Here is a 24,915-nt window from a genome sequence, read left to right as displayed (position 1 = left end):
ATTTTTGAAATTTTTATATAATTTTGCTTCATTTGAGTACCAGGTTGACCTATTTTTGAAAATTTTTTTTTTGAAAATATTAGGGACCCATTAAATATTCGAGGGTCTTGAGGGACCCCTTAGAATATTTTTTAATCAAAAAAATTTCAAACCTAGTGTTTTTGTATTCGATAGAACACATTTAGGGGGTGGGAGCAGATTATTTTCAAAAATATTGTTTTTTGGGACACCCTAATATACACATAAGTGTATATGTAAGTTATTTGCTTTTTTTTTTTTTTTTTTTTTGCATGTGTGTGTTTTAATTTTTTTTTTTTTTTCTGAAATTATAATTTATTATAACTTCAGAACAAGTTTAATTTTACTTACTCACTGTCCATAAATCATTTGTTTTATCTTAAATGTAGAATAGCTGAAATGGGGCCTTCATTAAAAGTTCTTGAATTTTACAGTGGTATTGGAGGTGTCCATTATGCTCTAACTTATGCTGGTGTATCAGCTCATGTCGAGGCTGCATTTGAAATTAATACCTCTGCAAATTCAGTGTACAAGCATAATTTTCCACAAACTACTCTTCTCCAAAAGAATATAGAAGGATTGAATTTAGAAGATTTAGAACATTTGAATGCAGATGTTTGGACTATGTCGCCTCCATGTCAGCCTTATACAAGGTTAGGAAAGCAGGAAGCATCATGCGATCCTCGGGCAAAGAGTTTTAAAAAATTGATGAACATTCTTGTAAAAATGACATCGCCACCATCGTTTATATTTTTGGAAAATGTGAAAGGATTTGAAGTGTCTGATAGTTGTGAGGATTTTCTAATGATTTTAAATTCTAAAGGCTATTATACTCAATCATTCTTATTATCTCCAGTAGATTTTGGCATACCTAATTCACGGTTGCGGTATTATCTTATTGCAAGATATCAAAAAAAGTTTAATTTTAAAACAACTCAGAAACCTATATGTCTAAATGGTAACCTTTGTGAATGTGAAGGATTAGATATGGAATGCGCATGCACTGTTCTTGCTTCTGTTGTTCAGTTGTATAAACCAATGAAAATAAAAGATATTTTAAATGTTGATAATTCAGTTTCTTCTGAAATTAATAGTTCTTCTTTTTGTGAACCAGGTTTTAAAAAAATGTTAGATTTACTACAAAAGAGAAGTTTTCCATTAAAGTTTACTAAGATTTCACATAGCATCTTACTTCGTTATTATTCACTTTTTGATATTGTTGACAGTGATTCAAATAAGTCTTGCTGTTTCACAAGTGGTTACAGTAGATTTATAGAAGGAACTGGCTCACTTTTTTCATGTTTGCCTCAATCTGATAGGAATCTAATTCTGAATAAATTATCAATAACCAAAAATGATAACGAATCCAACATTGACCTGCTTGAAAGTCTTCAGCTAAGATTTTTTTCACCTGAAGAAATTGCAGCTTTATTATGTTTTCCTATATGTTTTTCTTTTCCAGATAAAATAACAGAAAAACAAAAATATAAACTTTTAGGGAACAGTGTCAATGTTTTAGTAGTTGCAAATGTAATGAGGTTTTTCCTCTTTGAGAATAAAATATAAAAAAAAAATAATTTCATTTATTATATTTAATTTATTACTTAATTATTACTTATTTATTAGTTATATATTTTTTTAACCCTTACACCATACAGCCTCGCATCCAACCATGCACAAATTGTTGTTATAATTATTATTATTATTATACTGTTATAATAATACACTGTTTTTTTGAGATTTTTAGTAAAAGTTATTTTTACTTTAGGTTATTTAAACCTTGCTGTAAGTACTTTTTTAAACCTCTCTTTCCAGTACTTTTTTAGACCTCTCTTTTCCAGTACTTTTTTAGACCTCTCTTTTCCAGTACTTTTTTAGACCTCTCTTTTCCAGTACTTTTTTAGACCACTCTTTTTAGTACTAGCAATAAAATGTGGTTGTGATGTTATGGTAGAACACTTGCTTTATAAACAAAAAGTTCTGAGTTCAACCCATACCATTCCTTGTAGTACCATGCTCAACTTGTTTCTCTGCACAGCAGTTTTGTTCATCAAGGTTTGTGTTTCAGAGTTAAAAACTTGAGAGAGGGTTGTAACCAAAACTTAACTTGCCTCCTCAGATTGTAGTGGCTTTCTCAGCCTTGAGAAGGTATCTGATATTGGCATCATGGCAAGTTTCTACATTGGCATCTGATAGAAACTATTGGTAGCAAATTTAAATTTGTATCTTTATTTTTTGACTCTTCTAAAATTATAAAACTTTTTATTTTTGGGTGCCCAATAATATTTTGATGAAAACAAAATGATGATAAACAAAGTTTTATTCCAAAATTGAGTCTGCAAAAGTAAGGCTTTATTCAGAAAATAAGAGGTGGATCTGGTTCTGTTGTGTTGATAGAAACAAAGTCTATCTTTGTAGAAGAATAGTTTGTTGATTCAAAATGTAAAACAATTGTGGACTTGAACATAGTTTCTCATCAGACTGCAGTTTGTGGAAGCAGGAAATTAAGTTAATTTTTTTAACATTAATAAAGGTGTTGAGATTTACTGGTTGAATTGTTATAATCATGTTAACAAGGTGGAGTAAATAAATCAATATGACAATCGCTCTTTTGCTATGTACTATTTGCAATGTGTTAATGTGTTATGTTCAATGTGCTATTTGCAATGTGTTAATGTGTTATGTTCAATGTACTATTTGCAATGTGTTAATGTGTTATGTTCAATGTGCTATTTGCAATGTGTTAATGTGTTATGTTCAATGTGCTATTTGCAATGTGTTAATGTGTTATGTTCAATGTGCTATTTGCAATGTGTTAATGTGTTATGTTCAATGTGCTATTTGCAATGTGTTAATGTGTTATGTTCAATGTGCTATTTGCAATGTGTTAATGTGTTATGTTCAATGTGCTATTTGCAATGTGTTAATGTGTTATGTTCAATGTGCTATTTGCAATGTGTTAATGTGTTATGTTCAATGTGCTATTTGCTGCTTAGGGTAGAATAATAAAAGAATTTTAAAAATCTTTTTAAACTTAAAATTTGGCTTAATTGCTGAATACTGTTTTAGGATGAAAAATTAATTTGTTTTACAAAGATAAAAGTAGATAAGTTTGTGGAGTTGAAGCTATAATTCTATGGTGTGTTTGCTAAGAATATTTCACTTGGATGAAAGTTTAACATAATCAGGTCCTATCTGTAGAAGATCTCACGTGTTGTTACATTAGAGTACATATCCAAAACAGTGCATTAAAATTTAAAAAAGATGAAAAAAACTTTTTCAGAATGCTGTGTTTCAGTCAAACACAGCAAACTAAAAAAGTTTTCTACGTTTGACTAAAACATTTATTATATTGAGAAGTTATAGCTTTCAAATATTTTTGTCTTAACAAAAAGTCAACACTTTTTGATTGCTTAGAACAGGCAATAGATTTTGAATTTGATCTCTCTTATGTGATAGACAAAGTTGTGTGTTCTTACTATAACTGTTTTTTCAGTGCTTTGGAACTCTTTCTCCTGTCTTCATGTTTTATTGAATTATTATATATTTATTAATTATTATCTTCGCCTTTTACTGAATTATTATATATTTATTAATTATTATCTTTGCCTTTTTATTTTTGCTTTTTAGCTTTCTTCTTTGTTTTATGTTGACTCCTAACTTAATTAGTTTTTGTTTGCAGCCTTGTGCAAAGTGAATTTGTATTCAAAATAAAACAACTGAAACTTTTTGAAAAAGTAAAAATACTTAACTGAAACATTGAAAAAACAACAAAGAATAATTTTAATGATAATAATGAAAATTATTAAAAAAAGTTTTCAATTATGATTATTACTGAATTAAAAACTGAAAATGAAAAAGAAAAAAAAAATTTATGTTTTCAAAAACTTTATTTTTTTAATTTAGCTGGCTCTAACATTATTAACTTAACTATGTTGACATTAACAATGAAAAGATAACAAACGTGTTTTATGCACACAAAAATTTGTACCTATTGTATATATTAAAGCTGTTATTTTACAACAAAGTAGTTATTTTAAACATTCAATAAATGAATAAAATATATTATAAAGTCTGTAATATTTTATATAAATGGTCAGTTAAGGATTATTTTATTATTTACACTAATATATATTGTTAAAGAATTCTTTAAATCTGATGTTATTTATTTTTTAGTATATAAAATATTTTTAGTATAATATTTTATTTTAAAGTTTTTATTTATCTTATTGAAATTCAAATAATAATCAGGTATGCTTAAACTCACAAATATATTAGGTAAGCAACTCAGGACTTCTCTTCCAGGACTCAGAACTGACAAAAATAGGTAAAAATGATATAAATCAATTTGTTTTTTAAAAACTTGTCACAAGAGATTAAACTATTTATTTCAAGACTTTCAATTTGTTTTTAGAACTTTTTCAGTTAGCTATAAGTTGTCTAAAAAATACAAGTATGATTTAAATTTTGCCAAACATCAGCCAAGGTAAGAAAACTATTTTTAAATATAATCTCCTTTTATTTAGTTTTTTTTATTTTTTGATTTGCTTTTCTTTTTTTATAGTGGTTCTGGTGGTATCGGAGGACGAAAAAGACAAAGTTTGTTTAATATTTATCTGGTTTTAATCAAGCAGCATCATCACCATCATCATCATTTTCCATTAGATAATTAGATAATGAACAATTGATGATGATGATGATGATGATGATGATGATGATGATGATGATGATGATGATGATGATGATGATGATGATGATGATGATGATGATGATAGCATCATTATTAATAATTGTTCAGTATCTAGTGACTGCTTCTCATATCAGAAAGTACTAATTGTATTTTTTTTGTTTGAATCACTTACCTCCTCTAATTGGAATTGAACATGGACACCATATATTGAATTTCAAATATTTTTATAAAAATAACAGCCTTGATCAAAAACAAAAAAACAAAACAAAAAAAAATTATACATTAAAGGAAATTATAAAGAACTATTAAATTATTTTTCAAGTTTTGATTGGAAAAATGAGTTTAAGGATTTAAATGCAAGTCAAGCTAATGAAAAATGGCTAATTATATATCATACAATGATGCATGCAATGTATATCATACAATGTCCATGTTATGATCTTTATAAATCTCATACTTCTTCAGACTCATCCTATCATTGCACTACTTACTACCCTAAAGCTGATTGAGACTCTTTTTGTGATTTTCTTTGTGATGGTCTTTGAGCTGATGTCTTTTCTCTCTCTGCTGATAAATATGCCTCCTACATAACCTTCTGGATTCAGGCAGGAATAGAAGTTTTTATTCCTTCTCGTCAGTTCCAAGTCAAGTGTCATTCTACTTCATAGTTTTCACCTTCTCAAATTTTAAGGTCTTAGAGACTTTTAGAAAAACTTTAACAGTGTCATTAACAAAGGTAGGTCTAACATTCCATCTCTCATTCATGGGACTGATCTTATTACCTCTCCCAAGGATAAGACAGAACTATTTCCAAAGAACTTTTCTTCTAATTTGACACTTGAATCTTATGGCCATTGTTAGACATTCAAATCGCTCCAGTTTCCATTGCTAAAGTCATATCTCAATTAAACTCTTCTATGACTTGTGGGCCAGACAACATTCCTGTCAAAGTCTTCTATGACTTGTGGACAACATTCCTGTTAAAGTCTTCTATGACTTGTGGACAACATTCCTGTCAAAGTCTTCTATGACTTGTGGACAACATTCCTGTCAAAATCTTCTATGACTTGTGGACAACATTCCTGTCAATGTCTTACAAAAGTGTTCTTCAGAACTCTCTTCAATTCTCCCTAAACTATTTAAAAAGAGCTTAACTGAATCTTGTTTTCCTGCCTGCTGAAAAATGGCATCTGTGGTTCCAATTTTTTAAAAATCTAGAGAACATTCTGACCTCACCTACTATTGTCTAATCAGTCTTCTATCTGTTATTAGCAAGGTCTTTGAGTCTTTGATCAATAAGTTTCTAACATCTCATCTTGAATCAAATAACTTACTGTCAGAAAAACAATAACTGGTGTGACTGAAAGATTCTATCATGTATTAAATGGAGGCGGTGAAGTAAGGGCTCTTGATACTTCAAGCTTTCTACAAAGTAGAAAATATGGGAAAGTCTTTGAGATTATCAAATCATTTCTTTTTAACTGCTTTATTTAAGGCAAACACTCTTCTTCATTTCCAGTAACTTCTGAGGTACCTCAAGGTTTTATCCTTGGTCCTGTTTTGTTTCTACATTAATAATCTTCCTGATAACCTTACATCCAAAGTGGCTCTATTTGCTGATGATCCAACTTTACAATCTTGACAAAAAGTCTTCTCTTTTTGATCACTTAAAGTCGATCTTGAATCTGACTTCACTTCTGTAACAGATTGGGGCTTGTGAATTTTAACACCAACAAAACTCAGTTATCTACTGCAAACAACTGTTGCAACAACTGATTCAACATTAAGGTAGATGAGGTTTATTAGTAGCTGTGAGGGAGCTTATCTAGGAGAAAAAATTCTGATATAAAACCCCCTATTTAGCTTTGGGTAGGAGGACTTTGTAAAAAACTTTAATTCTTTAAATAGCAGTATCATAATAAAATCTTGATCTGCTAAACACCAAGGGTTGAGGGGGGGCACTGATTGTAACATATGTAAGGCATGCTATTGGAAAAATCTGCCCACCTTTTGCGGTGTGGTAAAGCTAGTTAACAGTCGTTTTTTGAAATTATTTTTTTGTGTGTGGTAGTGTTTGTATAATATAACATTTTGGCAGAAAAAATAATTAAATATATTATTTAGTTTCAAAATGTCAACCGAGCAAACTAAACAAAGATTTTTGATTGTGGACAAACACTTAAAAAATCCAACTTTATCAAATAGAAAGTTGGCGAAATCATTAAAAATATCAAGAAGAACTGTAGATATTGTTCTTAAACGGTTTACAGAACAGAAAACTATTCAGAGAAAACAAGGAAGTGGTCGAAAAAAACGCACAGCAAATCCTAGAGCTCTCGAACGGTTGGAGACTTCATTGGAAGAACATCCTGATTGGTCTGATAGATATCGAGCGAAAAAACTGAAGGTTTCCAATTTTTTTGTACACAAATGGCGACAGAGACTTGGATATCAAAGTTTTAAAGTAGTTAAAATGCCATATCGAAACGATAAACAAAATTCAACCGCAAAAAGTCAAGCTCGAAAGTTGTATGACAACTTGTTAATAAAACATAATGGATGCATTTTGATGGATGACGAAACTTATGTTAAAATGGATTTTAAACAAATTCCTGGGCAGCGCTACTATGCTTCTAAAATAAGAGGAAATGTGAGTGATAAATACAAGTATGTAATGACTGATAAATTTTCGAAAAATTGATGATTTGGCAGGCACTTTGCTCTTGCGGCAAAAAATCGCCAATTCATGTTTGTTTGGGCACAATGAAATCTTCGGAATACGTGAAATGTTGTCTTTCTCATATAAAATGACTAATTAAAGCTCATAGAAGTACTTCAGTATTGTTTTGGCCTGATTTAGCCACAATACATTACTCATAAGATGCTCAAAAATTTTACGATGATAATTGAGTGATGTTGGTTTCAAAAAAGATGAATCCTCCAAACTGCCCCGAATTTCGTCCTATTGAAAAATATTGGGCCATCATAAAAAAGAAATTGAAATTAGGTGGAAAAACAGTAAAATCAGCTACAAATTTGAAGAAAAAATGGGATTTTTTTTTTTTTAAACATCTTTGCTTCCAACAAGGCTGCAAGCGACCACTAATTAAAGTTGGAAGTTACTGAAAGAGAAAAGATGAAGATTGTAGAGCAAGATAACGATTGATGGACGACTTAAAAGATTGCAAATTATATGAATCAGGAAAGTAAGATGAAGGAAGCAAATTCCAAAGAACTGATGTTCGAGGAAAAAACTAGACAAATAAACATTTTTGGAGCACTAAGGAACAGTCACAGAAAACGGATGACACTTAGTTGAATGATGAGTAACACGAGGATGAATTTTAGTAGATGGCACAAGAGACGCTAGCTCTTTAGAGCAGTGCCCATTTTAGTATTTGTAGAAAAGAGAAAGAGATGCAACATTACGACGATGTGATAATGGTTGGAGGTTGGCTGCAAGAGCAGGTCCAACTATGTTTACAATGCGTTTTGCACCTTGTCTAAAAGAGAAAGGGCATTATTAGAAGATCCGCCCCAGATATGGCAACAGTATTCCATACAAAGCCGGATTTGAAATTTATAGAGATAGAGAATAGAATCCGAAGTAAGAAAGTGACAAGCTCGATAAAGATATGAAAGCTTAGCAGATGCTAATTTTGCAACTGATTTGATATATGGTTTCCAAGAAAGATTGGAAGTAAGAGTTAATCCTAGAAGATGAAGAGTAGGTGACTCATCGAGTACATCACCATTCATAAATATAGGAAGATCGAAATTATTGCGATAACGATTGGCTGAAAAAAATTGAGTTTTATCTGAATTAAAGTTCACCAGCCACTGTGAGCCCCATGCTGTAGCAGAAGTGGCATCCTTTTCATGCTCAAATGCCTCCTCCAAGCAATCAGAGGGTGTTGGTTTCTTATCATGACAAGAATAAATGGTAGTATCATCAGCAAACAATGCCACCTTAGATGTGAGAATATCTGGAAGATCGTTAATGTAAATTAAAAAGAGTATAGGGCCAAGGATAGAACCTTGAGGAACCCCTGAAGTTACAGAATAAGAAGAAGAGTGTTGTCCATCGAGGACAACTTTTATGCTACGATTGGAAAGGAAGGATTCAATGATCTTAAAGATGTTGCCGGATACACCATAAGAAGAAAGCTTATGGAGAAGACCAGCATGCCAAACTTTATCAAAAGCTTTTGAAATGTCAAGAGCGATGGCCTTAACCTCTCCACCTTCATCTAATGCACAATAAAACCTGTCAGTTATTACTGTTAGCAAATCAGCTGTAGAACGAGAAGATCGAAATCCATATTGATGGTCAGAAAGTAAGTTATTAGATTCAAGATGAGAAATTAAGTGTTTGTTAATTAAAGATTCAAAAATCTTGCTTATGAATGGAAGAAGACTTATGGGACGGTAGTATGGGTAGGGATTACGCTGCTAAAACTTACAAAAATCGCTCTGTCCAGAAACTTATGGGAGGCATCAAAAAGAAAGTCAGAGTTTTCTGTAAAACTTAATTTTTTTTTGTTTTTTCCCTATTAATATGTAATCTTTACAGTCTTAATTTTTCAGAAATATATTGATTTAAATACATTTAAGCTTTCTTACATCCTTTTTTGATCAAGAAAGGTGGGCAGATTTTTCCAATATCATGCCTTATGTTATTAAATAGTTTAATTTTATATAGACAATAAATAAAAAAAATTAAAGTGTAAGTTTGTGAACTTATTATAAACTAAGTACAAGTAAGTGATCTTTTTAGAGGTTTATTTAACATTTTTTTAACCAGATGTTTGTTGGACACTGAATGAAAGTTGATACAAGAAAATAATTATGCTACTATACAAAATTTAATTAAATTATTATTTATTTATTTACCTTATTTATTTATTAAATTACCTGATGGAAAACTAAAATACAGATACTTACTTCACAATAAATTAAAATAAAATTGCAATACTATAAAAACATTAAACAATATGTATAACGATTTCATAAATTATATCATGATCCTTGAGAAATTCAATTATGCTATATGAGTCAATTATATAACTTCATTTATTTTTTAAATCTACTATTTAGAGTTACTAAAAATGAAGTACAGGTTCTTATGAAGGACCATGCTGCAGTACCAAATGATGCTATTGGTACTAAAACAATACTGATATAATTGATACTTTCGATGCCACAATTCCATAATCTTAAAGTTATTAATATTTATACTTAATAAACATAAGTGCTCAAAAATTTCGATATAATGTTTTTTTGTTTTTATTCATAATAAGTAACGTTAAATAAGTAATAAATAAAATGACCACTCGTAACAAATAATCAAAAATACTAAAAGCATGAGTTTTAGCATTCCGAAGTTATCCCTCGCATAATTTTAGAGGACAAGTCTTTTACTTCTTTTTGAGGACAAGTCTTTTACTTAGAAAGTAATTAGTTGTACCAAAGATCGTTCTTAAACAAATAAATTTCAAAAATGATAATAATAAGAATTATTTTCTTAAATATTAAAATTTTCTTTTTTAGGATTTAATCTTTTTTTATAATTTTTTAACCTTTGCTAAAAAAGTTTTGTAAACGATCTAAGATTTGACTTAAGACTTGACTTGAGACCTGAATTGTGACTTGACTGTTTTATTGATTAACAAATTTGGTCATTCAGTTTAACATTAAATTGCATGAAAAGATTTTTTGTTTAAAACTGTAACTTAAAAACTTGAAAAATATTTTTGAAAAAAAATTGTAAGAGTTTATGTTTATAAAAAGTTTTGAATAGTTTTTATTCATGATTATTTTTCTTATAAGATTCTACTCAGCTTTAATCAAAATTTCAGCCACTGGTAATTCCATTCATTTATATTAATACATGCAATCTACTTTTGTGCATTTTATATTTTAGCAATAATATAAAAAGTCTTATTGCAAGAATTATTAAGTATATTTAATAATGTATTTACATATAAGTATAATTGTATGTAAATAATATAATGTATTTACATATAAGTATGAATGTAAATAATATAGGCCGGCGTCTGTTAACAGAAAAGTCTTCTAGAAAAAGAGTTTCGTTAGACACATTTAGTAACTAATTTTTGAAAGCGTTATTTTGAAGATCTAAATGACCTGATATAATACCCAAAAGATCCCAGATCTTTAGAGTCACAGTAACCGGATAACTGAGGTCAAACATTTGCCGTATATAAAAACCATCCTTTGATTTTAACAGAGACGGTTTCAACTAACTAAAAAAAAGTCTGCTTTTTGTTTAATTACCCCCAAATAAATAATATTTGTGATTTCAAATTTTGTTAGTGTATTCCTCAATAAATTGCCAATATTATATAAAATTTCAGACAATTTATGATATGGGTAACCTGACTTCTACACCTTTGTATTTTTGTGCGCTGTTTTCTTAGAATAATTATCAGTTACCATATTTATGCTCCGCTTCAAAAGAGTATTGTATTTAAAACATAAATATTATTATAACCAAATTTTTTATTTTCATTACTACTGTTAATGCTTATCTCACAGTTCAATGTCAGAAAATATAAAAATAGCAATGATATAATAAAAAAAAATTAAACATTTATTCCGTATTACTATCGCAATCAGACTCTGACTCGGATAGTTTGTCTGATTATTCGTCCTCCTCCTCCTTGGGATGGTTATTGTTGCAGACATTACATTTGAAAAGATCTGTGCAAATTATAAGCATGTTAAGCAATTATTGCATGAACATCTTTTTGTGGAACAATCACCACGGCAATAACATTCAACAAAATCAAGCACCAAATCTGGTGCAGCAGGCGATTCCATCCAAGATATGGCAATGGAACCTTGATCATTAAACCAACCATTTCCAAAAGGACTTGGTGGATTAATCAATGCTACATGTGATCTTTTTCTTATAAAAGCTTCATAATTAGCTCTTTTTATGTGTTGCACAAGCGAATTTTTATTCGGTGGCAACATTTCTTTGCTAAATTTACCAGATTTAAATAATGCGTAATGAGCTACATTAACTGATTCTTCTTGTTCAGCCCCGTATAAATCACAGACATATTTTTCCAGCATATTTATTAGTTCATCAGATATTGGTACTGAATCACCTAGAGTTTTAAAAGCTTCTAAATATTTTGCTTTCTTCCGTAGGACTTTGAAAGCTATTGCTTTTCCTTTTCCATAAAATGCACTTGTTGAACCGCATCCTAAATAACAACTATAAATATAAACTTGAATAAATTTAAAAATCTGAATTCATAAAGAAACAAAAATCGTCACCTGTAAACAAATGAAAGCCAGTCATAGCAATCAAAAAATCTTTACCAAAATCAGTTTCATATTTTTTTATATTAATGATACGGCATTTGTTACCAACAGCAGAATCGAAGTATATAGTTGACGGAAGGCAAGTTGACAGAGCAAACACAAATACATCAGTATCAGGACTACTAATAACAACAGTTTGATAGTGCAGTGACGCATGTGATGCATATAAAATCAACTTAGTATCAGCTTCTTCGTGGTCACTGGCAAGCTCATGAACTTCACTTACAACAATAAGGTTGTCAATTGACTGAATTTTGTTACACAAGTTCGTGTATGTTACGTAGAGATTGATGTTGCCAAGAATTTGTTGATCACACTCACACCATGACATGTATAGAAAATTTATTAGCTTCTCTTTATTTCGTCCGAGAGACATAAATTTTTTCCATTGCTTTGGTACCTGTTGAGTAGCACTACAGATGGTAATGCTTGTACACCGGATTGTGAACTTTTTTCTCTTTCAGCATTTTTTGTGCTAATTAATGGGTAGCAATCAGATACAAATTTAACACGAGATGATTTATGGTAATCAGCTAATCGTATTACTTGTTTAAGTACTTCATTTTCTAGCTCCTTGAATGTGCTCGCTATTGCTTTTCAGCTTTGTAAAATTGCCATAGCATCAATGAGTAGCGCGTTGTCTGTAGGAATAGTGGTCACAGTAATATCATTACATTTTGATTCAATAACATTTAGTAACTTGGCTTTACATGTTTTTACAAATGACCCTGTGATTGTTGATAAAGGCTGGATACACTCTCAATGAATATGCTAAAATTGCCTTTACATCGACTTCTCTATCTTTACCAATTAGCACTAGCCTAACAAATAAGCCTCTTTCATTCTTTAATGTAACTAGTTTACCATTTAAAGACTTAGATTTTGTTACCTGCTTTAATCTAGCAAATGTTTTTAAACTATTTCGCTTTATTGTTGAAAATATATCAGAATCTTCACACAACAGTTTCTCTTTTACGAATGAGGTAAATTGTTTATCACCTATATCATGGGCATTACGAAGATCAGATTCAATATCAGTGGGAGCAATAGAACCTGTTGAGATATTGAGTAGTTCTTTGCTTTCAATAGTAAATGGATTTATCATTGCATCAATGGTATTCATCACATTTCGGACATTATCCTTATCTTTTAGTATTCTAGACTGATCAAGGTTTTTTCTGTACCTAAAGAATTGATTCAATTGACAACTACTTATCTTAATTTATTACTATTTACTTTTGTAACGTTGGCGAATACAGAAAATATGATTAGGGTATGGGAAGATAAATAATTAATTATTTATCTTTCCATACCGTGAAAACTTTTAACTTAAAAACTCCAAAACGGTAACAGATATAAATTTGGGTTTAGCGCGGAATAATGATACTAAATTATTAATTAAATTTTTTTTTAATGCTATTTTTAATTTTTCGTAAGATCAAGAATAATTAATTGAGTATTTTTTTCTTTTTCGAATCTTGAATCTTATTATAAGCATTCGTTTCACATCTTAAATAAAGTATAAAAATCATATAAAATAAATATTCCCTAGAGCTAAATAACTTTTAATTATTAATTGGGGTAACCTATTTGGTTTCTTAGAGAAAATATATAATAAAATAAAACCGATCCAATAATATTTCTGTGCTAATCATATAATGTTCGTAATCACCTACCGTATCAAGAATTATACAACGTTATATAAAAAAAACTACAATTTTTGCGATAAAATTTAGATTTGCTTGAACAATTATTTTATAATTGATATGCTTGAACAATTACTTTTATCAAAAAAAGGATATTAATTTTTTGCCATAAAAAAAAGTAAATACATTTTTTACAAGAAAGCAATAAAAATCAATCGCAAATAAAAAAAATCTAAAAACTTTAAAAACAAATCAATTCAAAAATATATAATTACTGAATTAAATTAGTTTTGTATAAAACAATACAAAAAAAATTAATGAAAAAAAAACATTTAAATTTTCTTAATTAAATAAAATCACGATAGGGGCTGGCTCCAGGTAAGGAGGAAGATATGACCCTACTAACCTTTTTTTTAAATTGATGCCTGCCATCATTTCGCATTCACTCAATATTGCAGCTTTATCACTCTGAGCTAAAATCCACCGATGAACTACTCCTTGGTGTAAGGTTGAGCCAACAATACCAGCAGTAGTTTTGCAATCACGGTTAGCTGTTTGTTCAATGGTTTGGTCATATGCAACTGATGAAAAGCCATATTCAGTCTGCCATTGGACTGTCCATTGGTTTGATATCTCATGTTTGACCCCTATGAGAAACCACTTATTTTAATTGTATTTAAATTTTATAATAAACTTTTCTATTACAAACAATCATAACGCCTTGTTAGTAAACTTATCAGGATGTGTTTTGTTGAGCAATGTCATTTCTAACCAGTATGATGAGAGATACCTTGAGTAGTTAACTCGATCATAGCTAAAACACTAAGGTAAAATTGATCTGGTAGTTGACAAATGTAGGTTCCAATCACCGCAGCATGTAGCACTAATGAAATAATAACAACAATTCTATCATTTCAATAAAAGATGACCAGAATGCAAACATTGGTGACTGTTGATTTAATTCGAGAATAAAATCATCATACCTATAACAAAATAATAGTCAAAAAATATTAAAATTTAGCAAAATGATTGGAAACTGCTGGGTTTTTTAATAATTTCAGAAAAAAAAATTGCAGATCCACGCTGTTTTAAAATAACAGTTAATATAAAGCACAGTTTCAAAAGTACTTCAGAAAAAAGAAAGGAAACAAAAATACCTCGCAAAGATTGACAAGTAGTCGTCCTCAACTAGATGATCTGTAAACTGATTGGGAAATTTTTCTCTCAGCATTGCAATAGGAGTATTGAGGCAATCCAGTTCATTTAAATTCAATGTTTCAGTGAAAGAATGCAACCTTAATCGTTGTAAGGCTTCGTATAAGATTTTATAGCCATATACTGAATGATTATAGTGCTTCCCTCGTAACACTCCATTCAAAGAGCCAGATGCTACAACACCAGATTCAATAAGAATATCCTACTACTGCTACTACTACTACTACTACTACTACTACTACTACTACTACTACTACTACTACTACTATACAGCAACTCAAAGTATTATTAAGAATTAAACCTGTGACTTTAGAGGGAGTGTTACCAATAAATTATCTGCCTGGTTAATCAATAAATGTAATATTATTAAAATAAACTTGGTAACTGATTTAACTTCATAACCTATAAAATATAAAAAATAAACTATAAAATAATAATACTGCTAGACTAAATACATACAAATTTTTCATTTTTCTTGCAATTGATAAATATATCCGGGAGAACGGCTGGGCTGCTGCTACTTTGTTTTATAACTTGTGACGATCGCGTTTTCTTTGGTGAAGAAACTGAAACATTTAAAGGTTGTTTTTGATTTTTAAGTGACTTACCTTGGTCTTTCTCTGCTAATTTTTGAGCTCTCTCAACTTTTGTTTTATTAGTTAATAATTTATAGCAAGCAATGTGGCAAAACACCATTTCATTTTCATTTGCTTCATAGTCAAGAGTAATGCCACAAGATAAAGCTACCTGTTGATGAAAAATGAGCATGATGAAAATGATTTAAGAGACTTTAGTGAAGGTGATGAAAATTTTTCTGATAGAAATCATTCAAAAAGATTTTGAAAAAATTCATTTTCTGTTTTATTTAAAAAGGAAGTTTACACAAACACACACACAGGTATATATATATATATATATATATATATATATATATATATATATATATATATATATATATATATATATATATATATATATATATATATATATATATATATATATATATATATATATATATACATGTATATATATATATATGAATATATATATAAATATATATATATATATATTTATATATTATATATATATATTTATATATTATATATAAATATATATATATATTCTGTTTAAAGAGGAAGGTTATATGTATATATATATATATATATATATATATATATATATATATATATATATATATATATATATATATATATGATATATATATATTATATATATATTTTATATATATATATATATATAATATATATATATAATATATATATATATGATATATATATATATATAATATATATATATATATATATATGTCATCAGCAGCAATTCATAAATCCAGATGTAATCACTATAAGGAAAAACTAAATTCAGCATATGGTAATCAGAAAGAAACATGGAATATTGCCAAGAAATTACTACATTCAAATAGTTCTAAAACTAAAAACACAATACCAGAAGCAAAATGCAATATAATAAGTCAATATTTCATAAACAAACTTGAAAGTATAAAAAATACTATCCAGGAAAGGCTTGCAAAAAATCCAAAATCCAAATTCATCTCAGAGTTACATCCCCCGGTAAATATCTTAACAACATTTGGTACAGTCACACCTACAGATGTGTCAAAAATAATCAAAGCTCTCAAACCTAAGACATCGCCACTTGATATTATTCCAACATACATCCTTAAATCTTGTTCAGAACTTTTCAGTCCAATTATAGCTCACCTTGCTAACCTCTCATTCAAATCTGGAATTTTCCCAGCCTCATATAAAGTTGCTCAAATAACACCAATTCCCAAAAAATCCGGACTAGCAGAATTTGACTTATCAAATCTACGCCCAATATCAAATCTCAATACAATTTCCAAAATTCTTGAAAAGCTTGCATTATCTCGTCTTCTTCCACATGTAACTTCATCTATTAACTTCAATCCTTTACAATCTGGTTTTAGATCGAATCACTCAACTGAAACAGCACTAGATATGCAATGACATCCTGCTAAACATTGATGATGCTTTGAACACTATTCTCCTATCTCTTGACATATCTTCAGCATTTGATACAATTGATCACAGCCTGCTGATTTTCCGTATTAAAGATGAATTTGGTGTCACAGATATTGCACTAAAATGGCTGACATCATACTTGCACTCTCGAAAATCTTTTGTTTCTATTGGATCAACAAAATCTAGACTAATAGCAAGTTCAACAGGAGTACCACAGGGTAGTGTACTAGGCCCATTTCTATTTTCCATGTTTGTTTCACCTATATATCGTATTATAGCTAAACTCGGTACCAATCATCATCAATATGCTGATGATACCCAACTTTATACTGTCATCAACCCAGGCATAGATAGCATTAATGAAATCAATGTGTGTGCTGATGCAGTAACAAAGTGGTTTCTAGAAAATGGACTTCTGCTCAACCCAAATAAAACAGAAGCTGTTTTATTTGGATCTAGAAAACAAATTACCAAGCATAAAAATGATTCAAAAATTGTTATTTCTGGAACAACACTAACAACGATAAATTCAGTAAAAATCCTTGGCGTCACCCTAGATTCATTGCTCTCTATGGATAAGCACATAAACAACACTATTAAATCCTGCAATTACCATATTCGTGCACTTCGCCACATTCGTCCATGTCTGACTAAAGAAGCTGCAAATACAATTGCATGTGGCATTGTTAACACTCAGCTTGACTATTGTAACAGTCTTTTATCTGGTACTTATCAAAAAAATATTAAAAAACTCCAACGAATTCAAAATAGCTTATCTCGAATCGTTTTCCATTCTCCTATTCATTTAAATTCAGAAATATTGCTGAAATCTCTTCATTGGTTACCAATAAATCAAAGAATAATCTATAAGATATCAGTTATCACATATAAAATTTTATTATATAAATCTCCTGCATATTTATTTGAACTCCTAGAAGTCCGAACTTCAAAACAAAAAACTAGATCATTAGACAGTTGTCAACTTACACGTCGTCAACAAAGAACTTCTCTGGGCTCAAATTCTTTTTGTATGACTGCACCTCGAATTTGGAATGGTTTATCTATGAACACGCGAAACTCAACCTCTTTAAAACATTAAAAAAAAAGACTAAAATATGAACTTTTTATAAACGCTTTTTCAAACTCATAGCCAACTTGTTTTAGTGCTTCTGAATTACTTCATCACTATTGTGATTGTTGTAAATAATGGCACTTTAATCTCTAATTGTTATTATTATTATTATTATTATATAAATATATATAAATATATATATATATATATATATATATATATATATATATATATATATATATATATATATATATATATATGTATACATATAACCTTCCTCTTTAAACAGAAAATGTATGGCATATGGCATACGAAGAAGCTGAACATTACCAAATAACCTAACCAAGTTTTGTTTATATTCAGGATAAAGTAACCATAATTTTTTGGCACGTTTATTAGATAATAGTCATTTTTCAGAAATTAAAATCAAATCGTCAGAAAAACCATCAAAGTGAATAGAACAGGCATTCATTCTGCTCAACTAGAAAAAAATTTGTATACTAATATTTATGAGGTTTTTATTTTACAGAACTGTTTTCTATACCAAAAAATCGTAAAAATCTTTGATAAAAAACTTTCTGCAAAATATTTTATAAGAAACCAAATGAAATCGATAGCACACGATAGACACGATAATGGGTCACTTTGGGGGTCTATACTGGCCGCTTGGGACACTTTTAAAGTGGGATCTTTTTATTTTAGATTCTATGATACTTAAAACGCAAGTTGGTCTTTTCAGAACTTAGTTACTCAATGTGTCTAAGGAAAGTGATTGAATTTCATGCCACAGACGCCGGCCTAATAAAATATAATATTAAAACAATTTGATTATTTAATATATTTAAAAATATATTAAATAATCAAAATAAATGAATATGCAACATTTTATCAACTATTCTTAAGTATTCATGTCAACAAATAATTTTGGACAAATTGGTTGTGTTTTTTGGACAACTTGTTTGTGTTAACTATTAAATTTAAACTATGAAAGCTCTGTTTCCAGATTTGAAACTGGGTTTTGTACATTCAGTTGTTTAAACTATAAAAACCTTGTTTCCACAATTGAAACCCCGTTTGTAGGTTCAGTTGTTTAAACTATGAAAACCTTGTTTCTAGATTTGAAACTCGGTTTTGTACATTTAGTTGTTTAAACTATGAAAACCTTGTTTCCAGATTTGAAACTGGACTTGTACATTCATTTGTTTAAACTTTTAACAATTATTTAAAATTGGTACTAAAATTATGAATTTTTTAATAGTTTAAGTATTATGCTGTTGATTGCTACTTACATCTATAATGTTGATTGTCGTTTTTATAATTTTTAATGTTATTTATTTCTATAATTTTATCTATACAATATTATTATCTATTTTATCTATTTTTAATATATTTTATCTATTTTATCCGTAACTTTTCTTGTTTATAGCTTGTTATGTTTATAACTTGTTATGTTTATAACTTGTCATTCCTATAACTTTTTATGTAAATTGTCAGAAATATAAGTTAGAAATATGGTAGTGTGATTTAAAGAGAAACTTTATAACCAAAAAACTTTAAAAAAAGCACTTTACAATCATTATTATATTTAAGAAGACACCTTATTATTATTAAAACACAATTGTTATTATTTTATTATATTAATGTTAAAAAGTTTTTGCAACCTTTACTCCTTACAACTTGGAATGATTTCTGTTTCAAATGTTTATTTTTAGATTCCGTGCTAGTCGACGGAACTTTAATAAATTTTTTTGATTTGGGCAAAGAAGAAACTAAAAGTTATTCATATGAAAAAAGTCCAAAACAAAGTGCTTATGCAGAGATTGTAAAGACTGCTGTTGAGAGTTTGTTTTTATCAACAGAATTGCCAGAACCACTGCAAAGCGGCACTATTGAAGTGGTAAAGGTAAGATAACAAACTCTTATATTTTACTTAAGAATGCTGTGATAAAGTAACAAAAAAATTTTTTAATAAAAAATTAAGATTTATTCAGATTCACTTTTATATGCCTAATGTGTAAAACGTTTTTAAAAAATATATATATTTTGTTTGTTTGCTAATTTTTAAGCAAAAAATTTAATTGTTATAATAAAATAATAAATAAATTTCAAAATAATGGAAAAAATATTTCGAAATAAATAGGGCAAAAAATATTATACCGAAGAGTAACACGCAACAAATTTCGCAACAGATTGGCAACAAATTTCTGAGCAAAAGATAAGACTTGTCAAAATTAAAGCAGATTTCCACTTTCAGGAAATTTTCTGTGCAACGCGCAAATAATTTCCTGAAGTGGAAATTTAGAGAAAAAAAAGAAAACTATCTTTAGAGAAAAAAAAGAAAACTATCCAATCGTATAACATAAAAATTGTCATAAATTTTTTTTTGTGACATATTTGGATAATTTTGTTATCCATTTAATTCTGGAAAAAATTTCCTGTAAGTGGAAATCTGTCCTTACTCATCTACTTGATTGCATTTTGCAAAAATAGATTTTATGTATTACAAAAATATTTATTATGTATTTGAATAAAGTCTTTTCAGAAATTTGTTGTAAATCTTCTTTTTTTTTTTCAGTAAAATAGTTTTTCCAATATTTCAAAACTTTTTAAGTTTTTATTTGTTATTTTATTTAACCAATTGAAATTTTTGCCTAAAAATAGTTGTAAAAGTTATGAAAATGAAAAACTTCAATTAAAATTATAAATACATTTTCAACAAATAAATTAAGTAACAAAAAAAATTTTGTTTAGTAGCTTTTTTTAAAAATATGGTGTTTTCATGTCACTTACGAAACTTGTCAGAACTTAAGAAATTGCCTTTTTTTTGTAACTCTTTTGAAAAGCTTTTTTCAATTATAAAAAACTTAATATAATTTTAGATACATTGTAATACATAAAAAATATTTTCGCAAATAAAACGCAGCTTTGGAAATGGTAACATGCTATCAGGTAGATAAAAGTGCATAATTATGACGAGTCTTATCTTTTAACGAACAACCAAAAAGATTGTAATATATTTAACAAACAACCAATAAGATTGTATTATATTTAACGAACAGCCAATATGTATTATACTTAAACATTTACAAAAATTTGAATATATAGTGAAACTTATGAAATGAAATGAACCGAATTAATCATTAACAATAGTAGTAAGTAACCAAAACTAAATTTCAAACCAATAGGAAAAATGTTTTTTTTTTACATTAAGCACATTAAAATACCAACAACTTTCCCAAGGAAAAGTCATCATATCCATAGGTGAATTACTTTTACAAAATTTAAAAAAGCAAATATCAATAAACATGGCTGACATGGGTTTCGAAATGGGGGGCACATTCATAAATTTTTAAAAAAAGTCCTCTATATGATAAATCTAATTGAGACTTTCGACATTATATCTAATGCCCTTGAATCTCGTCTTGAAATTGTAATGATCCTTCTTGATTTTGCTAAAGCCTTTGATAAGGTTAGTCACTTGCTTCTACTTGTCATACACGCGTATGGCTTCGACACAAGTACATGTAGCTGGATAGCATCGTTCCTAAACAGCCGCAGTCAAAGAATCATACAAAGTGGCTACATTTCTGATTGGTTGGATGTCCTCAGTCGAGTTCCGCAAGGTTTTGTAATAGGACCTGTTCTCTTCGTTATCTTCATCAACGGTATGCCAAGCCTTACTCATCACTGCTGTAAACTCTTGCCGACGATACAAAACTAATAGCTGTTATCAAAGACACCTCTGACTACCAACTTCTCCAAGAGAACATCGATGGCCTAGTTAAATATGCCCACACATGGAGCATGAGTTTTAACGAGGACAAGTGTAAAGCCATATTTTTTGACAAGAGAGTTAACAACCGCCTCAACACTGCATTTATTGACGATTTACCTGGCTCGCACGTAATGTTTACCATAACAGACCGCATCGGTAACTACCACAGCCTTAGTGAGACCACCTCCGAGTGTGATCTTGGTACATTGTCAATGACTGACTTAAGTGGCAAGACCAAGTCGCACACGCTGTAGCCAAAGCTAACTCGGCACTAGGGATGTTAAAAAGAACATTCAACTGTTGGGACATTAACAGCTTTCATGTACTTTATACAACTTATGTACAACCACATCTCGAGTTTTGCTCTGCCGCCTGGGGAACCCCTACTATTACGGAGACATCGATGCTCTCGAATCAGTGCATGAAAGAGCCACTAAGCTTGTACCTCATCTCAAGTCTTTAAGTTATCATCAAAGACCAGCCGCAATAAACACTCAATCGCTTAAGGATAGAAGGCGTAGGGGTGACATACAGTTTTTTAAACTATACCACGGCATAAACGAAGTTGAGCTTTGTAAACCAAACTCACTAGTTCCAGCACTAAACGTGCAAGGACCAGCCAACGGCCTCGTGGTTAACGTCATCGTCTTCAATGTCAAGCAGTAGCAAACTGTTTACAAAGAGAATTCCTCCTCTGTAATCGCATCGTACCTGACTGGAACATCCTTCCAAACTCCATCGTATCTGCCGCGTCAGTTAACGCCTTTAAAAATCAACTTGACTTATTTTTTCCCAAACTTTTAATTAAAAACAAAATGAATTGAATTTATCAGAGCGGGTCGTTGTTAGTTGCCCTGCTTGCAAATGTTTAAGCATTTGCTATTAGTTATGTATATTATTATTATATCTAGAGTTTTCTTTTTAAAAAAAAAAGGTCCTTTAATAAAAGTTTGGGGGAGTGTGCCCTTCTCCCCTTTCCCTCCTCTCTCCTCCTTCCCCCGGTGTTGTTAGCCCTGCTAAATTCAAAACATTGAACTCAGTATACAAAAACTATTAAAATGCAAATTACTCAATGGTTGTTTTTTTGTTAACTAGCTTTTCTTGTCACCCGATGAAATATGCTTCTGATTAATGGTCACTCTAGTGACGAATTACTTTTGTGGTTTCTTTTTTAATTTGAACCTGTTAGTTGTTATAGTTTTTGAATACCTATAACAATATCATTTATAATATATAGGTGGAAGTTGGACCAAGTCTCTGCTCAGCAAACATAATCTGGAAGTGTCCGCAATTCGAAGGAAATTTGGAGAAAAAGGTATAATAAATGGGTATATAAAATAATATTTAAAACGTATATAAATTTGTATTTAAAATAATAGCTTTGTTAAAATGTTAACAATCAGAAATAAAATACTTTTGGAGTGTTATTTTTCTAGAAAATGTTTGTTTTATGTTAATTTGATGGGGTTTTTTTAAGAGTGAAATAGAAAAAGCATTAGAAACGAATTTAAAGCAAATTAGGTAAAATTCATTTTATTTTATATTTTGGTGCTTTAATTATTTTTTTATGTTTATCGACATAAAAACATTTCTAAATGGATGTTTTTTTCATTGACATTAGACTTCTGCTACCAGCTTACTCCACTGTAACTCAAACACCTGTTGTCACTTTTCAGTACGACAAGTTTACACAACAGCAAGAAGATATTGACAAGTTGTTCGAAATTGTTTCCAAAACAAAGAAAGATTTTGAAACATAGTCATTTTTAGATCAAAAACGTTTTATAATGGGTTTTCTCTTACGTGTTTCAATTTTTTGGGCGTTTGTTTCGCTTTTTTTGCTTGCGATTGTTATTAAACTTGACGGAAGCGCTGGAAAAGACTGGTCATGGTACATTATATTTGTTCCTATGTGGGTTTATGACTTATTTGCTGTTTTATTTTTGGTTTTGTCGCTGTTTTGTCAAATAAATCGTCGAAATAATACATATTTCAATTGTTTTACGACTTCGCGTAAATTTTGGCTGCTAGTGTTAATTTCCTTAAAAATTTCTTTTGCTCTGACACTTTGTGCGAAACTAGATGGATTTATTAAATTGTCATATGTTTTTGTGTTTATACCGCTGTGGCTTCTTCTTGTATTAATAACAGGTGACGCCTATATTGCAACGTATATTGAAGCTGTAAAAACTCATGTTAACTGAGAATAGAATATTTTAAAGCAAAAAATGATCTGATATACAAAATATAAATGTATGCTGTGTAAACATGTATTTCGAAAAATTTGTAACTGAATTTAAACCAAAAATAATTTTTAACTGTTTTTATGTTTTTGCAATAATTTATATTGATTTATAAAATCGTTATTGTAAGATAAAATTTTCTTTTTGTTTTGACAAATTGTTCTTTATTACTCGGCTTAAACGGGAGTGGAGAAATTTGGGGGAAAGTTTATTTGAATCTGGTAAACAACAATTTTTTTAAAAAACGCTCGTTTTAAAAGTGTTTTTTAAAAAAAATTGTTTTTTTTTTAAAGTTATTTTTACTTCAGTTTTTTGAAACCGCTCTTTTGGCGATGGCTGATATAATAGAAATTGTTGAAAACTAATTAAAAACTGCATCTTTGTTTAATTTTTGACCCTTTTTTCTAAAACCAGGCAAATTTTGTTAATGTATTTTTGCGAAATCACGCGGTGTGTGCTTTAATTTAAAATTTCATCTAGAAGCTAATTGTAAAAGATTGATACAAATAAATTAGTTTCAAAAAGTTAAGTCAGTTGTCTTTTATTTTGTTTAATTTAAAATATTTTATCAAAATACTAACTTATAAAGTTAAAATAATATAAAAAGTACTAAACCAAAACGAAATTGGTTCAAAATAAAAGTCGGTGAATATTTGTTAAAATTTCTATTACGAAGTTTACTGAAAGACGAAATTGGCTTCGGCTTCCGGAACGGAATTTGAAATAGGAATTCAGCTTTTTGTTAAATTCGGTAACAACTGCAAAATAATATTTAAAAAAAAAATATTTAACTTTCAGTTAAATTTAAAAGTTATTAATTTTTTTAAGCACCAGTGTTAGCTTCATTTTTGTGACCGAAACGTAACGTAGTCAGAC

The 24,915-nt window shown here is 29.3% G+C and overlaps 3 protein-coding genes across 3 annotated transcripts; all 3 read left to right on the top strand.

Moving 5' to 3' along the window:
• The first annotated feature begins 368 nt into the window (after nt 1–368).
• LOC136071700 (tRNA (cytosine(38)-C(5))-methyltransferase-like) lies at nt 369–1,636 on the top strand. The gene has a single exon (XM_065796408.1). The coding sequence runs from the start codon at nt 418–420 to the stop codon at nt 1,582–1,584; it is 1,167 nt and encodes a 388-aa protein (XP_065652480.1). The 5' UTR covers nt 369–417; the 3' UTR covers nt 1,585–1,636.
• A 978-nt stretch (nt 1,637–2,614) lies between these two features.
• Nucleotides 2,615–3,019, top strand: LOC136079425 (uncharacterized). Its single transcript, XM_065795162.1, has one exon. It carries the CDS (start codon nt 2,615–2,617, stop codon nt 3,017–3,019), a length of 405 nt encoding a protein of 134 aa, XP_065651234.1.
• A 1,168-nt stretch (nt 3,020–4,187) lies between these two features.
• On the top strand, nt 4,188–24,175 carry LOC100203094 (uncharacterized). The gene is made up of 7 exons (XM_065796409.1): nt 4,188–4,345; nt 4,433–4,504; nt 4,583–4,617; nt 19,734–19,924; nt 23,034–23,111; nt 23,274–23,317; nt 23,418–24,175. Exons 1-7 carry the CDS (start codon nt 4,272–4,274, stop codon nt 23,554–23,556), a joined length of 633 nt encoding a protein of 210 aa, XP_065652481.1. The 5' UTR covers nt 4,188–4,271; the 3' UTR covers nt 23,557–24,175.
• Nucleotides 24,176–24,915: the final 740 nt, after the last annotated feature.

Source organism: Hydra vulgaris, chromosome 04 (genome assembly GCF_038396675.1).
Source record: "Hydra vulgaris chromosome 04, alternate assembly HydraT2T_AEP".
Lineage (NCBI taxonomy): Eukaryota > Metazoa > Cnidaria > Hydrozoa > Anthoathecata > Hydridae > Hydra > Hydra vulgaris.
Note: the sequence above shows the minus strand (reverse complement) of the source record. Positions and strands in the feature narration are given on the sequence as shown.

What these genes read in the sequence shown, in the direction of transcription:
- LOC100203094 (XM_065796409.1), top strand. Translation starts at nt 4,272, where the DNA reads ATGCTTAAACTCACAAATATATTAGGTAAGCAACTCAGGACTTCTCTT. An exon ending in AAGGAAATTTGGAGAAAAAG is followed by an intron (nt 23,112 to 23,273) that starts GTATAATAAATG and finishes GGTTTTTTTAAG; the next exon opens with AGTGAAATAGAAAAAGCATT. An exon ending in ACGAATTTAAAGCAAATTAG is followed by an intron (nt 23,318 to 23,417) that starts GTAAAATTCATT and finishes CATTGACATTAG; the next exon opens with ACTTCTGCTACCAGCTTACT.
- LOC136079425 (XM_065795162.1), top strand. Translation starts at nt 2,615, where the DNA reads ATGACAATCGCTCTTTTGCTATGTACTATTTGCAATGTGTTAATGTGT.
- LOC136071700 (XM_065796408.1), top strand. Translation starts at nt 418, where the DNA reads ATGGGGCCTTCATTAAAAGTTCTTGAATTTTACAGTGGTATTGGAGGT.